The sequence below is a fragment of the Ursus maritimus genome, unplaced genomic scaffold (genome assembly GCF_017311325.1).
Source record: "Ursus maritimus isolate PB19 unplaced genomic scaffold, ASM1731132v1 scaffold_3, whole genome shotgun sequence".
NCBI classification, from domain to species: domain Eukaryota; kingdom Metazoa; phylum Chordata; class Mammalia; order Carnivora; family Ursidae; genus Ursus; species Ursus maritimus.
In genome coordinates this window covers 55,760,887-55,776,652 of record NW_024425563.1, presented here as the reverse complement: position 1 = coordinate 55,776,652, position 15,766 = coordinate 55,760,887, and the positions used below count along the sequence as shown (strand labels likewise).

Genomic DNA, 15,766 nt, shown 5'->3' with positions numbered 1-15,766 from the left:
AATAGTCAAAGCAATCTTCAAAAAGAAATGCAAAGCTGGAGGCATCACAATTCTGGACTTCAAGTTGTATTACAAATCTGCAGTAATCAAAACAGTATGGCGCTGGCACAAAAACAATCATATAGATCAACAGAACAGAACAGAAAACCCAGATATAAACCTACAACTATATGGTCAATTCATCTTCAACAAAGCAAGAAAGAATATCCAAAGGGAAAAAGATGGTCTCTTCAACAAATGGTGTTGGGAAAACTGCACAGCAACATGTAAAAGAAAAAAACTGGACCACTCTTACACCATACACAAAAATAAACTCAAAATGGATGAAAAACCTGAATGTGAGACAGGAAACCATCAAAATCGTAAAAGAGAACAAAGGCAGTAACCTCTTTGACATGAGCCGTGGCAGTTTTTTTATAGTATGTCTCCTGAGGCATAGGAAACAAAAGCAAAAATAAAGTGCTGGGACTACATCAAAATGAAAAGCTTCTGCACAGAGAAGGAAACAATCAACAAAACTAAAATGCAACCTATGGGATGGGAGAAGATACTTGCAAATGCCATATATAATAAAAGGTTAGTATGCAAAATACATAAAGAATTTACACAATTCGGGACACCTGTGTAGCTCAATCGATCATCTGCCTTCGCCTCAGGTCATAATCTTGGAGTCCCCGGATGAAGCCCAGAGGCAGGCTCCCTGCTCAATGGGGAGTCTGCTTCTCCCTCTCCCTCTGTTCCTCCCCCCTCTCATGCTTTCTCTCACTCACTCTCTCAAATAAATAAAATCTTAAAAAAAAAAAAATTTACACAACTCAACACCCAAAAAACAAATAATCAAATTTAAAAATGGGCAGAAAACATGTACAGACATTTCACCAAAGAAGACATCTAGATGCCCAACAGACACATGTAAAGATGTTCATCATCACTTACAATCAGGGAAATGCAAATCAAAACTACAACGAGCTGTCACCTCACACTTGTCAGAATGGCTAAAATCAACAACACAAGAAACAACACGTGTTGGAGAGGATGTGCAGAAAAAGGAATCCTTGTGCACTCTTGGTGGGAATGCAAATTGGTGCAGTCACTCTGAAAAACAGTATGGAGGTTCCTCAAAAAGTTAAAAATAGAGCTACCCTACAGCCCAGCAATCACACTACTGGGTATTTACCCAAAGAATACAAGAACACTAATTTAAAGGGATACATGCACCCCTACATTTATCGTAGCATTATTTACAATAGCCAAGATATGAAAGCACCCCCAAGCGTCTGTCAATTGATTAATGGATAAAGATGTGATGTTTGTGCATATATAATATATGGAATATTATCCAGCCATGAAATCCTGCCATTTGCAATGATATGGATGGAGCTAGAGAGTATTATGCTAAGCAAAATAAGTCAAAAAAGACAAATACCGTATGATTTCACTCATATGTGTTAAGAAAAAAACAAACAAGCAAAGGGGAAGGGGGGGTTGAAATCAAGAAACACAGACTCTCAATTATAGAGAATTGATGGTTACAAAGAGGAGGTGGGTGGGGAGATGGGTTCAATAGGTGAAGGGGCTTAAGGAGTGCACTTGTAGTGATGAACACCAGGTAATGTATGGAATTGCTGAATCACCATATTGTACATCTAAAACTGATATAACACTGTATACTAACTATACTGGAATTAAAATAAAAACTTAAAAAGCCAAAAAAAAAAATCCGTACTCTTGGGAGATTATGAGAGTATTCTGAAAAGTGACATAATATGTGCAATTTACTTTAAAATGATTCAGCTACAGTAACAACAAAAATAACACAAAGAGAGTCAGAAATAAAGCAAATATAACAAAATGTTAACAATACAGGTACTTGGTACATGGGTGTTAAAGGCAATGTTTTTCAAGGTTTCTGTATGTTTGAAAAATTGCACTTTAAAAAATTGATTTAAATTATATATTTTATATATTTTTTATATTTCTATAGTTTATTTTAAAAATGTTTTTCTGAATAATGGAGAGTGTTTTAATTCATTACATTTCTTGAAACAATGATGGAAATGTTTTAATGGGAAGAGGGCATTATTCTACGATATTCTTTAATTAACTAATTAATTAAGACCAGAAAGAAAACATCAAAAAAAAAAAAAATAAAGATCTTGAATGCTCAGGTTTCTCAGTAATTTTCTTCCTATTATATAAATACCTTGTTCTCTTTAGATCCTGTCACTATAACACTAAACTAAACTAAAATGTATTGTTCTAATATAATACAGTATTGCACTTGGCGTCTAACCCAACAATTGGTCTACTATCTACCTACCCTATTTGGGCCACATTATACTACATAAAGATCCTCAAACATCAAGACCATTCTCTGGGTCCCTGGGTGGCTCAGTCCGTAGAGCCTCCAACTCTTGATTTCGGCTCAGGTCATGATCTCACAGTGAAGAGATGGAGCCCTATCCTGCTCAGCCTGGATCCTACTCTCTCTCCCTCTGCCCAACCCCTGGCTCTCGCACAATCAATAAAAATAAAAATAAAAATAAATCTTTAAAAAAAAAATCAAGATCATTCTCTCATTACCTCATACTGAAAAATAAGCTTAGTACCATGGCAATTCATATTAAGTGCCTTTAACAAAAGTGAATTATAAAGAATGAATTTAATTAATACACCTGAAAAGATTTCCATTTATAAAAGTGTTCCTAAAGTTCACAAAACTTTTACCACAGCAGTTTAGGGGTGCAAAGGCAAGACAAAACAGGCCATATTCATAAATGGCCCCTCTTCTCCCTCATTCACACATGACTATAACAATACAAGAATGAAAGTTTCCATATTCAAACTCAACTTTTGCTTTTCCCCATCATATATCATCCAAGGTTAAATCAAAACAACACAAGCCTATCACAGTAGAGAGACTTAGATCTTCCATGCAAAGCCTAGCAATGAACTATCACCAATCTCCTACCTTTTTTCCTTATGAAAAGGAGAATCCTCTAAAACAACCGTAGGAGTCACCATTTACTAAGCGCTTAGTATTGGCTAGGACCTTTGCTAACCAGTTAAATATATTTCATTGTCACAACTACTCTGACAAAAGTTATATTACTAACTTATTCTACAGATGAGGAAACAGCTAAGTCATATAATTGGGGCACGAACTGAGCTTGGTTTAAAATTCAAGCACGTTTTGAACCATTATTTTATACTGACGCTCAAGTAGACTTTTTAAAAAGGAAGTGGGGAGAGGATGGGCAAAATTCTACACACAATATCTGAATAATCAAATAAAAGTGGCTTACTGAGATTCAAAAATTCAATTTATCAGAAAAACCTGAAGTAACTAAGACACTAACATCTTAAATCCCTTGGTACTCTTTAAAAATCTGATGTAGATTTTGTAAGTAATAGTATTCAGGTAACTTTTAGGGTATGTTCTAGAGTTAGCACAGATACACATAAATTTCCTTCACATTCCTGACGGCTGTACAGTAACAACTCAATATCAGAACAATGACCCTGAAAGTACTACAAGATCCTTTCAATTCACAATAAAAAAAACAAAGCTCAACAGTGTTCATTAACTCAGAGATCATAAGTCGTTTTTTTTTTAAGATTTTATTTATTCATTTTACAGAGAGAGAGACAGCCAGCGAATGAGGGAACACAAGCAGGGGGGAGTGGGAGAGAAAGAAGCAGGCTCCCAGCAGAAGAGCCCAATGCGGGGCTCAATTCCAGAATGTGGGGATCACGCCCTGGACCAAAGGCAGACACCCAACGACTAAGCCACCCAGGCACCCTCGTTAAGTCTTTTTAATCAGGATAAATTCAGACAAGAGGCATACCGTCATAAAAAAAAATTATACTGCACTGTATTGTTTTAAAATAAATAAATATATATATACTGTTTTACTTGTTTACCTCTTAAATTAACAATGGAAAAATATTTTCATACGCGTTCATGGTGTGTAAGTTAAAAATGAAAGTTAAATACTCTATCGTGGCCTGTTTAATTTATGTGCAAGAGGGAGGAAAGGGTAAAGGTTGGGGGAAAAGCCCTGAGAGAGCAAGTTGCAAGCTTCCAGAGAGGAGAATAATAAAAGAGGCAAGGGAAAATCACCACCACATCCACAAAGCATCACGGACAAGAAGGAAAAAATAAGTATAGAAAGGAAAATAAAGACAGATATAGATTCACCCACAAAGGACTCTGATGGCATAATCTCCAGCTAAGTAAAATGTTTTTAAAACAGGAACACCCCCTTCCTTGTGTATAACAGTTTATTTTATCACTGCATGAATGCAGATAGGTAGCTATTGTATGAAGGGATTGAAATAATTTATATGCTTAACATCCATATTAAGACTTGTAAGTACAAATTTTACTCCTAATAACATACCCCTCAGTCCTTTTCTTAAGTCGCTGCACAATACTAATACCAATCATATTTTTTAAACAAAGGATTTTTACATTCCTTGCCTATTCCCTATAAAAGGAACAATCCAACAGAAGAGCTAATATAAATTCAAAGCAACTTTACATAAAACTTTATCAAACTGACAAGAATCACAGTACTTCCCATTATAGAAAACGATAAAACACTGCCATTTTTAAAACACAATATGAAATTGTACTACAACTTTTTCCTTTCACTCATCTACAGTAAAAGCTTGAATACAGAAGAGATATATTGGTTAGTCAAAAGTTCTAGTTATGACCAATTCATATTATACAGGTATCACCTCTCGATTTCCTCCCAAAATTCAGTCTAAATCTAGCTCTCAATGTAACACATAAATCAGAAAGTTAGTAAAAACTGAAACAGAAAGGGAAGAATTAGATCATCTGGGTCAAAGAGGACTTCTTTGTTTAATTTAACATTTTAAAACCTCCACTATGAGACAAAGAACAGAAAACAACTTCAAACACTAAATTCTAAGTTATGAAAATAAACTACTTGCTATCTACATCTGAACAAATAATAATAAAACTTAGTATTCACTGAGTGTTACAGTGGGAAACATTATTCACAGTATTTAATGTGTCATTTCACTTACTTTGTAACAACACTATGGCATAAGTACCATTAATTTACAGTCATGCAGATGAGAAAACTAAGGTTCAAAAAGGTTAATAACTTTCCAAAATCAAATGCTCTAAAGTGACAAAACTTTGATTCAAATCCAAATAATCTGACACCAGCCATCGATCTTAACCATCAGCAAACACTCTTCAGAAATTAGAATGTTCAATTTGTGATTAGAAAATACATATATGCACGTACATAAAGATTTATAGATAGAAAAAAGGATGATTAACATTCTTTGCCCCAGTACAAAGATAATCACACTAAATTTTGCATTAGTGCATATTACTTGATTGAATATTCTAAGTTATCAGACATTAATTTGCTGAGCTTTAGTTCATAAAACACATTTTTAATAAATTATAAAATACTCTCAAGCCTAGTTGATTTTTCTAAAATTTTTAGTAATCAACACACCCACTCTGTAAAATACGTTATTTCAGGGTTTTTTTCCTCTTTGCTGTTATACCTTTCAAGCTACCTCCAACTTCCCCCTACCCCATTTTCTTTTACTCTGCTAACTTTTACCAGGATTAGACTATTCCAAAGGTTTAAGTGTTGAGCACTTAGGTGCTACTCAAGAAAATGTGTCAGATGTTAGTAATTAACATCAGGTATAAAAATAGCTGATTATATTAATAACTGCAGTCTGATTAAATACCCTGAGAAAAATATGCCATCTCAAATAAACTCGAGAAGAGACATCAAGAACAAATCTAAAGTACAATATTATGACTTAAAGAAACACTGGATAACACATATCTTAAAATCAGACCAATCACTTCCCAAAATTTATGTAATAACTAAAATAAAATGAAATTTTATTTCATATTTAACTCTTCCATTAACACTGCACAGCTTCAATCAGTTTTATCATTTCCAAGCCTCAAATGATGGTGAATCCAAAAGCCATTCTCCACAAATGCGTGCTGTCACACAACCCTAGCCTTAAAAGTCACAATACAAAGAATCATACACTATCTCTAGAGGGCGAAACTATAGCCAGGCTAAAAATAGCTGCAGGGTTTCAGGAGCAAAACCAATTCAGGTTTAAGCACAGTAACATCCAAGGACTCTCCAATCATGCAGAGCTCCAGTGAAAAGCAAAAGCAGGACTCGCCCTGGGGATTTCACAGATGCATCAGAATAAAAAGGTTCCTCAGGAAATTGGGAAAAATAGTGCAATACACCAACAGCAGTAAATTATTCCAGTTGATGTATATGAAGTGTCTGGTACTAACTTAAAGATCATAAACCAGTTTAATTTTCACAGCGGAACATAGAACTGTTTCATTGAACTTTTCTGATACATATCATTTCTGAATTTATAATGGAATTGCAGGTGGCTGAAATGATCTAACAATGTTCTGTCTCTAACAATGACACTGAGAGGCTTTTCAATCAAGAGATTATGGCAGCAGCTGCCCTCCCTGAAAATGTACCCCACAAATAACTTTTTGAAATCCATGACCAAATTTTTACTCATACTTGCAAACTTTCAAGATAATATTAAAGGTTATACAAACTGCGAAACACTCAACAAAACACCACAAAAATCAGCATTATTGTACTGTTTGAAACAAAGCTTTATCTAGTTCAGGAATACACATTTTAAGTAGTACACATAAAATCATAATAAAAATCAAGTATTAAGAGATACAAGATAAAATCTAAGTTGTTCTTGCATTTGTAATCGGTCATATGAAAATAAGATCACTCTAACCAATTTTTACCTGTAAGAAAAATTAAGACAGAAATACATTCTAAAGAAAAGCTTGGTGTTCAACTTTTTTTTGGTCAAACTTCTTTGATTTTTGTGATCCCAAACACAATATTCAACCACAGTGTCCTATTAAAAAATATCTAATGAACACTGATAGTAACCAATCCTTGAAAGGTAATTAATGTGATAGCATAAATTTATGGCAGACAATTTTTGTCTTAATTATTTTTCACATTTACCTTAATCTTACTGAAAAGAATATTTAACATTCATTCCCTCAACAGATATTTAGTGAGGACACTAGATGTTAAGCTCTATTCCAGGTACTGGGAACACAACCGTGAGCCCCATCTTCAGGAGTTTACATTCAGTAGGGAAGAAACACAAAATAAACATATAAATGAATATATAATAGATGAGGGTGGAGATTAAGCATTACTTTCATCAGGGTAATGGAATTCCACTGGATCCTTCAGTAGACAAAGGTAATCCCTTAAGGAGCTTTAAGGAGTCTTTTCAGGAAAGAACAACAAAGAACGTGACAAATTCAGATTTTTTTTTTTTTTTTTACCTCTTGATTCTTTTATTTTTCATTTATTATGAATTAGCCTGGAGCAAATACGGATGGGAGAGATGGGTTGACTCTTCAATAGCAAGGAGAAACTCATTTTAGAGCTGCCATCTCATCCAAACTGGTAGTTTTACCTGGAGTTATAAAGCTAATGCAAGTAATTACCTTCTAATTACATATTCCAACCTTTTCTTCTGCTTAATTTTTCATCCTTTAATTATGTTATCTGTTTTATTTTGACAAAAGACCTCAAGGCTTCAGCGGAATGATTGCCGAACTGGCACAAACTGAGCTCTGAGAGTGAATTTTCTGAGGGCAGGTTTCAGATCTGACTCACCATTCGAGCACCAGAGCTTCTCATGTGCCTACCACACAGCAGGTGTATTTGTTCGGTGAACAAATTAAACCGCAAAAATTAATCTCTAGTACAAGTTATAACCAAAGCTTTACAAAAATTACCCTAAACAACAGCTTTTCCTTTCAAGAATTGATCAGGGTTGATTAAAAGATTTCTTTTCCCACAAATATTTAAGAATATGTAGAAATGACTGCTAACCCTCAAATAAGTAACCTTGAAATTTTCTAAATATTTTTTGGAACTTCTCTTTCAAAAATCCTTTGGACTCAGTTTACCGACTACAGAGGAAACTAACCTCATTATTAGTTTGCAAGACATGCTCTCAGTCTACTCTTTATTTTTTTTTCTTTCACTTCTTTTAATCTCTTCTGTGCCTCCCCTATAACTGCGCCAATAGCCAGGGGGCACTCTCTTTCTCCAGAGATCCATTCATCCACCCGCTAAGAAGCCAATGAGCCATAAAGCTAGATGGAGCCTAGGACTTGGGTTCCATACCAGTGCAAGGCATACAGAAAAAACCCTGATGTATTAACCACTAATATTTGTATAATGACTGACAATTTACAGAGCTGTACTCTCTATCATTTTATCTGATCTTCACAACAATATGAGAGCAGCTAGGAAGTGCTATTATTATCCAATTTTATAAAGAAGGAAACCAAGACTCAGAAATTTCAAACCACTTCCCTAATGTCACATCATAAATAAGTGAAGTTGGGACTCATCCCTATACTACTTAACATATAGGTTATCTGTCTTGCTTCACTACTGTTGTAGGTGTAATTTATTGATAGACGTGAGGATGAATCACCACCAAGAGTCCAGGCTATTTATTCACTCAATTTTAACTCCTTTTGTTAATGGTAAAATAGTTTAAAAGCTGTCCACTTGCTTTAATTCAAAGTTCCCTCTCCTCCCAAATATTTAAAGTGTTGTAGTATCAAAACTAAACCTGAGAAATAGAAAGTCAATTTTAGATTACCATCAGTAGAGAGGGCACTTAATGGTCTGAAAAACCACAAATTTTCAAAACATATTTAAAAAGCCATACCCTGGGAACCTCACTCAGGGAATGCCATCAAGTCACTTAGCTTCACCACCAAATGGCTAGCTACTGAGTGACCAGCACTGAAAACTTCCCCATGATAGAACCTATTTTCTTCCTCTTCCAAAAGCTCATGCTCCTTCCTTTTCCATCATTACTCAACTAACACGGCTTGGTTGATTCTACCTGAAGCAAACATCTTCTTACACCCCTTTTCTTCTCCCTTTAAAGAGATTTCTCTTCATTCCACAGTTACACTAGAAATGAGACTAAACGAAGTAAGCATGAGCACATCTAACAAGACTAGATTAATACATAAAACACCCTACATAATCTGCGAAAAGCTATATATATATGCTGGCAATTACTACATAAAGAGATGAAAAGCAAATACATTTTCCAGGGGCCTTATGACATAAAACCAATACCTTTAATCTTTTTTTTTTAAGATTTTATTTGTTGTCAGAGAGAGTGCACACAAGCAAGGGGAGAGCGATGGCAAAGAGAAGCAGGCTCCCTACTGAGCAGGGAGCCCAACGTGACTGACCCCAGGACCCTGGGATCATGACCTGAGTTGAAGCAGATACTTAAGGGACTGAGCCACCCAGGCATCCCTACCTTTAATCTTTAAAACTACAAACATTTCTACTTATTTCTTAGTTCTTCTCCCAAATTTAATTCCATATTTCCCCAAATAAAATAATTTCATAAACTTGTAGCAAATAATATAATACTTTTTTTTAAGATTTTATTTATTTATTTATTTATTTATTTATTTATTTATTTGACAGAGAGAGATTGAGAGCAAGCAAGCATGAGCCAGGGGAGGGGCAGAGAAGCAGACTCCCCACTGAGCAGGGAGCCCTGGGGACTGGACTGACTCTGGGATCCTGACCTGAGCCGAAGGCAGATGCTTACCCGACTGAGCCACGTAGGTGCCCAATATAACACTTTTAACCATAAACATACAGATTAGTTAAGAAAATATTTTATCAATGTCTATGGAAAACTGGCCAACAAACTTAGGAACAATCCATCCAAACACCAGAGTCATATACACTGATATCTCCCTATCTAGGACTCCCAAGGATAGTTACGAAAAACTAAAACCTCTATTTTAATATTTCAAAATACTGAATGGAAGACATGTTTAATATAAAGTTGTAGGGCGTAACTAAACTGACACATATATTTGCTTCTGCTTGAAATTCTATCAACTAGCTAGCAACCTGCTGATCAGGATTGATGAACAAGGGGTATACGTGTGCTAGATTAATAAAACATAATGAAAATATTTATGAATATAATTTATAAACTCGGAAAATCTGGAATCAAAAGGGGAAAAAAATAAATCAAAGGCCTTTTAAAATTCTTTTTTTTTTTTTTTAGGATATTATTTTTAAGTGATCTCTACACCCAACATCGGGCTTAAACTCAACAATCCTGAGATCCAAAGTCACACATTTTACCAACTGAGCCAGCCAGGTGCCCCACCCCTTTAAAATTGTTGAGAAATGGTTGGCAATATTCAAGTCGGCTTATCAACAAAAGATTCTAAACAATGTTGTGTGTACAGTTACCAGCCAGCCTCATCCTAGACAGTGATGTCCTTCCATTCTCTATAAAATCTCTTTCCTACTTTTCAACATCCTTTAAATGCCAATGGAGCTATGATTCTTGTTCTGATTAAAAGCCTTTACAGTACCATTAATCATTTAAAAAAGAGCTCATTAAAGACTAACGCATCCCAAGAATATTTCTCTTAACAAATATACTAACAAAAAGCAAGTCATAATTTTATATTAAACATTATGGGCAAGAGTGTATTTTAAAAAAGCCCCCCAAAATCCTTCCTTGCTTCACAACTCATCACATCTCAGGATTTTCCAGAGAGACACAAAATAAACTCTGTTTCTGTATTAGAGTTCTCCAGAAAAACAGAACCAATAAGAAACATAGTTTTTTTAAGGAGGTTTATTATGAAGGGCTGGTTCACATGATTATGGGGGCTGAGAAGTCCCACAATCTGCCATCTGAAAGCCAGAGACCCAGGAAAACTAGTGGTAATTCAGTCCAAAGGCCTGAGAACCAGGGGACCAATGATATAAATCCCAGTCCAAGGGAGAAGATAAAATGAGGTGTCATGTTCCAGCTCTAGCAGTAAGGCAGGGGGGAAAAAGGAGCAAATTCCTCCACCGGCAGTTTTATTCAGGCCCTCCAGGGATTAGAGAGTGCCCACCCATAACAGGTAGAGCAATCTACTAAAGAAAAGTCCACTGATTCACATGCTAATCTCATCCTCCTCCATATACACCCTAAGAGACACACCCAGAAATACTGTTTAATCTGGGCACCCCATGGCCAGTTAAACTGACAAATAAAATTACCCATCACATGGTTAAACAACTTTGCGATATAATGTAAATTCTATCACCTTTGAGAGCAAATCACCTATCAAAAGCTATGAAAAATCTCAAAAGAACAAACCTATTAACTTCCTTTGTGCAAATACCTTCAAAATGTATTTGAAACACAAAATTTTATTCTCTTAACAACTATTAACCTGCGACTTGCAAAAGTGCTACAAAGTGCGCCTTTTCCCGTCTGTGTCCTATTTGTTAACCACAAAATCAACAATTAGTGTTAAGATATAAAAAACAATAAATCTGGGTGGCAGTAACTTAACACAAATATAAACCATTTTTATTTAACATTTACTAACACCTCACATTTGCCCACAACCCAAACTATTAAGCTTAAACAGCTACAATGTTTTACTCCATTGTTTTTAAAAGCACAAGACAAATGTCAACAGGCTGGTAACTGGGTGTTATACAAAAAATAACCTCCAGAGTATACCACAGCTCTGGTTTAAATTCAACATATTTTCCTACATCTCCTATACTTTTAGTCGTCTATAATAGTAAATGCTCAGAATCATCACCCTAATAGTTTTTGAAAAAAGTTTAAAAATATGTTTAATAAAAATTCATTGATAAATACTTCTTTATATCCTAATATATTTCATTATATTCTAATGTTGTGAAAATTCAGATTAATTGAAACAAATCCTCAAGTAAACACCCCATACCCAAATTCTGATATATGCAAATTTATACTTTCTTTTTAAAACAGAGGAATGGAGGGTGAATAGGTATTAAACAAATAATTTTCAAGTATACTATGACAAACAGGAGTAACATTAAGAGTAAGAAGTCCTAACAGGGGCAAAGACAGTATAAGGGGAAAAAGATTAACTAGACATTTAAAACAAATCTGTCATGCCTATGTGGAAAATGCTAAAGACACACAGATATGGCTAGCAAGTCTTCTAAATATTTCATTTGTATTGAGAATGAAAATAATACAAATTGAAGCCAAAAAGTTTAAATCGAAAACTATGTTAACTGCCCTTTAGGGGGGAAAAAAAAAAAAGCAAGAGGACCTACTGGGGCTGTACTTTCAATTCAACACTAATCATCACAGGTTTCAAAGTTCAACATACATACTAATTTGCTAAACTAGGTAATTTTTCCTTTAACTTAAGATGGCCCTTAATTGATCACTTGCATAGTTTCTCATTTCTGAAAAGGCTTCAAAGATCTATTTTGACAAAACGCAAAACTGAAGTTTCATATGTTTATCACTACTGTTACTATTATGTATCTATACACTTGGCATCCTCATCCTGGTTCGGAAAAAAAAAAAAAACTTATACCTAAAAATAGTCTACTGATGATTTTCAGCTACAAAAGAAAATTAATGATACATTCCATACTGAGCCACAAAAACCGCACACCATGTGGAATAAAAGGACCTAGGTGTGACTCCTAGTTCCACCACCTGTTATATAACTTTAAGCAAACTATTTTAACTCTCAGTCTTCTCGTCTGGCTATTGAGGACAGTATCTTCTACCTCAATGCTGAGATGTCAAAGAACGAAGCAGACAGTACAATTCACCACTTTCTGAGCACAGGGTCTCCTTGCTGAACAAGACATTCTTTTGTAACGTAGCTCATCATTATATATGTTAAGATCTAACATGAATTAAATCACTTCCCCTAATATCTCCTGATCTGTGCTAGAAGGAAGAGAAGCAGTAAAACAGAGTCCCATACTACTAATTTTTTAGTAACAAATATTGAGTAAAATTTTATATCTAATATACTTCAAAATAGGACTATTTCTGAGCCTTAAAAACAGAAGGCTAAGGTAAAGCAAAAAGTCTTTCTCAAGTATAATTCTCAGTTTACCTACTGAAATTGTGGACAAGAAACTAGTATATTATAAAATCTATTGAGAGAGCTGAAAATTACTCACTGAAAGCTATACAGTCAGAATTCTGTACTAAGTCAGATGGGATTCGAGTTTCGCATTTGCCACTAATAAATGTTGACCTTGGACCAGTCTCTGAGCTTCAGTTTTCTAATCTGTAAAATGACTACTAAAAACCAAGATAAAATCCAAGTACCATTTAATCTGGGCCGTCCTTCAGGAAGGCAATCCAATGTAGTAGTTAACAGAATGGACTTGGCAGGGACTGCCAAGGTGGGAAACCTGGCTCAGCCACTTACAAGCTGTGCGCCAATAAACACACACAAAGTACTACAGTACATCTTACTAGCATCAATGACTCACTGTTTAAAGCATTTCACTGAAACACGAAATAATTTTACAATACAGAAGCTTAGAAGGTACAGTCCTTCCAAATCAAGACACTAGCAATTTACTAGCAGACACTGAGCTCATGTGATAGCATTACAACTCTTTAAAACATGCTAACCTAAGCCAAGTTTCATCAGAAGATCATGTCATAAAATATCATACATTAAAGACACCACTGAAGCTTATTATAAGGCTAATTATTCTCACCAAAATACCACACTGAAGGTAAAAATAGAACTTCTGCTACCTAGATCTCTTTTTTTAACCTAATACTGCTAATGACAATAGAAACTTATGATGTATCCTAATCTCCAAGAATTAAACTCCAAGAATGAAAACAAAAATGTGGAATTTAGAAATACTAAGTGAACTACAAACTACTAGAAATAAGAAGTTCATGAATTAAAATCAACCAGTAAGTATTTACCAGATACATCATATTCCAGGCTCTGCTCACTGATCAAGTGCAAATACCAAAGTGTGACTTCCTGAGAGTTTATCAAAGTGGAAACGCAAGTAAATCCTTTTTCGTCACATTTTAACACAACAAAAGCCACTCATCTACAAACGTTTTTATTTCCTTTTGGCCCAGGTAGGAATACTTCCCGCCGCCCATTAAAATTGTTTCCTATCCTTAACTCAGCCCACAAAGATGCCCAAACTAGTCCCTGACAGCTGACATCCGAACCTTCAAAGGACTTCAAGCCAGTAGCTTCTAAGACATTTCCTCAAATCCACAAGCTGCAGAATTTATCTTCAATGACGCCTACACCAGCATATACCACTACACATAACTGTGTTAACCCACATAACTTGTGGGTCAAGTATCTAATGAGACCAATTTAGTTCTTCCCCTTAAAGTATTGCTAGTAAAGGCAAACTCTACTTCTTCAAAAAGTCTGCTTTTTGCAATGGACATGAGGCACTAGAAAAGGGAAACTGATTGGCTAGTCATAGGTGCCCTACTTCCATTTCAGGTCCAAGTTTAAAAAAAAAAACCAAAACTGTTCCACAAAGGGTACCAAGGGAGCCTTAAGAAAATCAAGAGCGTAGATGCTAAACTGAACTTCTGATTCCTACGATTTAAAAAGGTGACGGGGGTGGGGAGGCGGTGATATAACTGGGCTATTCTAGTGTCGCTTGAGAAAGAAGGTCCACTTCACGAAGTAGGCAAAGTAGGGGGTGGGTAAAAACCGGCCTGGCCAAGTGACAATCCCAGGATGCTGACCGAGCTTGGAGGTGGAGGGCCCTGGAGGCCAGGGAGATATCGGGCAAACCGTAGGGGAACAGGAACCAGGAGCAACGCAGAAAGACCAACGCTGCCAGAGAGCAGAGTGTAAGGGGACACCACGAAGGAAGCGATGAGTTAGGAGGTAGCGACAGCAGGAGGGTGACCAGTGCCACGGGAGACGGGCAAGTGGCAACTGCGAAAGAAGAGGCACAGCAGCCGGAGGTGGTGGGACTCTGTTGAGTCAGCACAGCTCCTATTCAGGGGGCACTTGTAGGATCCCCGCTGCTCCTCGGGCCCCGGGGCCCGCTACGGAAGGTCAGGCCCTCGGGCGGGAGAAATGATGTTCTCGGAAGAGCTGGCGCCGGCCCCTTCCCCATTTCACAGGTAAACACTGGCCGCCGTCGCCGCTTACCTCTGTTAACATTATTACACCCCGGGGAAGTGAGCTCCTCCCTAGCCTCGCCGCATGGCAACAGCCGTAGCAGCAGCGAAAACTGCCCGAGCCGCCGCCAACGGCCGAAACAGCTCCTTCAGTCCTCTCCCGGGCGGCGGCTTTACTCGGCTTCGCTGGCTTCCCCCCGGCCCGGCTGCTCGCGACGGACGCGCCGCCATCTTGGAAGAGCGACGTCCGCGTCTCTCTGCGACGTGCGCTCCCATTGGTGGGTGCAGGAGCCGCCGGCGACTCGTGACCGTCTCCATGGCGCCGGCGCGTGGGGAAGTGGAGGCGGACTCCTCGCGGCCCACTCGGCCACGGCGGTGAGGCCTCCAAAGCTGGGTTCCCAGGCCGACTTGGGAGTGACGGGAGTGGAGAAGCGGCCCGGCGCAGGGTCAGCCCGGGAGCCGGCGCGCGCGCCCGCGGAGTTCGCTCGTCCTCCGCCGCACGCCGGAGTAGGCTCAGTCTGGGGTGGAGCGAGACCGGCAGAGACCGAGCCTTCGACTGATGGCGCTGCGGACCTCGCGCGTCTCGGGGACAAGGCGGCAGATGTCCTGTAGAGAAACTTCCCTCTCGCATTTCCTTTGCCCAGAGGCGACCGAAGAGCATGAGGAGGGTTGACTTCTTTCGCGAATGGGGTTAAATATG

At 37.3% G+C, this 15,766-nt stretch overlaps 1 protein-coding gene across 3 annotated transcripts in view; it reads right to left on the bottom strand.

Annotated features, from left to right (window-relative positions):
- SNX13 (sorting nexin 13) overlaps nt 1–15,760 on the bottom strand; it is a 127,567-nt gene extending 111,807 nt beyond the window's left edge. For all 3 annotated transcript variants that reach the window (XM_040644219.1, XM_040644221.1, XM_040644220.1), the window contains exon 1: nt 15,098–15,760. In XM_040644219.1, coding sequence (XP_040500153.1) covers nt 15,098–15,727 — 630 coding nt within the window. In that variant the 5' untranslated portion in view covers nt 15,728–15,760. The remainder of the gene's footprint in view (nt 1–15,097) is intronic.
- Between the last annotated feature and the right edge of the window lie 6 nt (nt 15,761–15,766).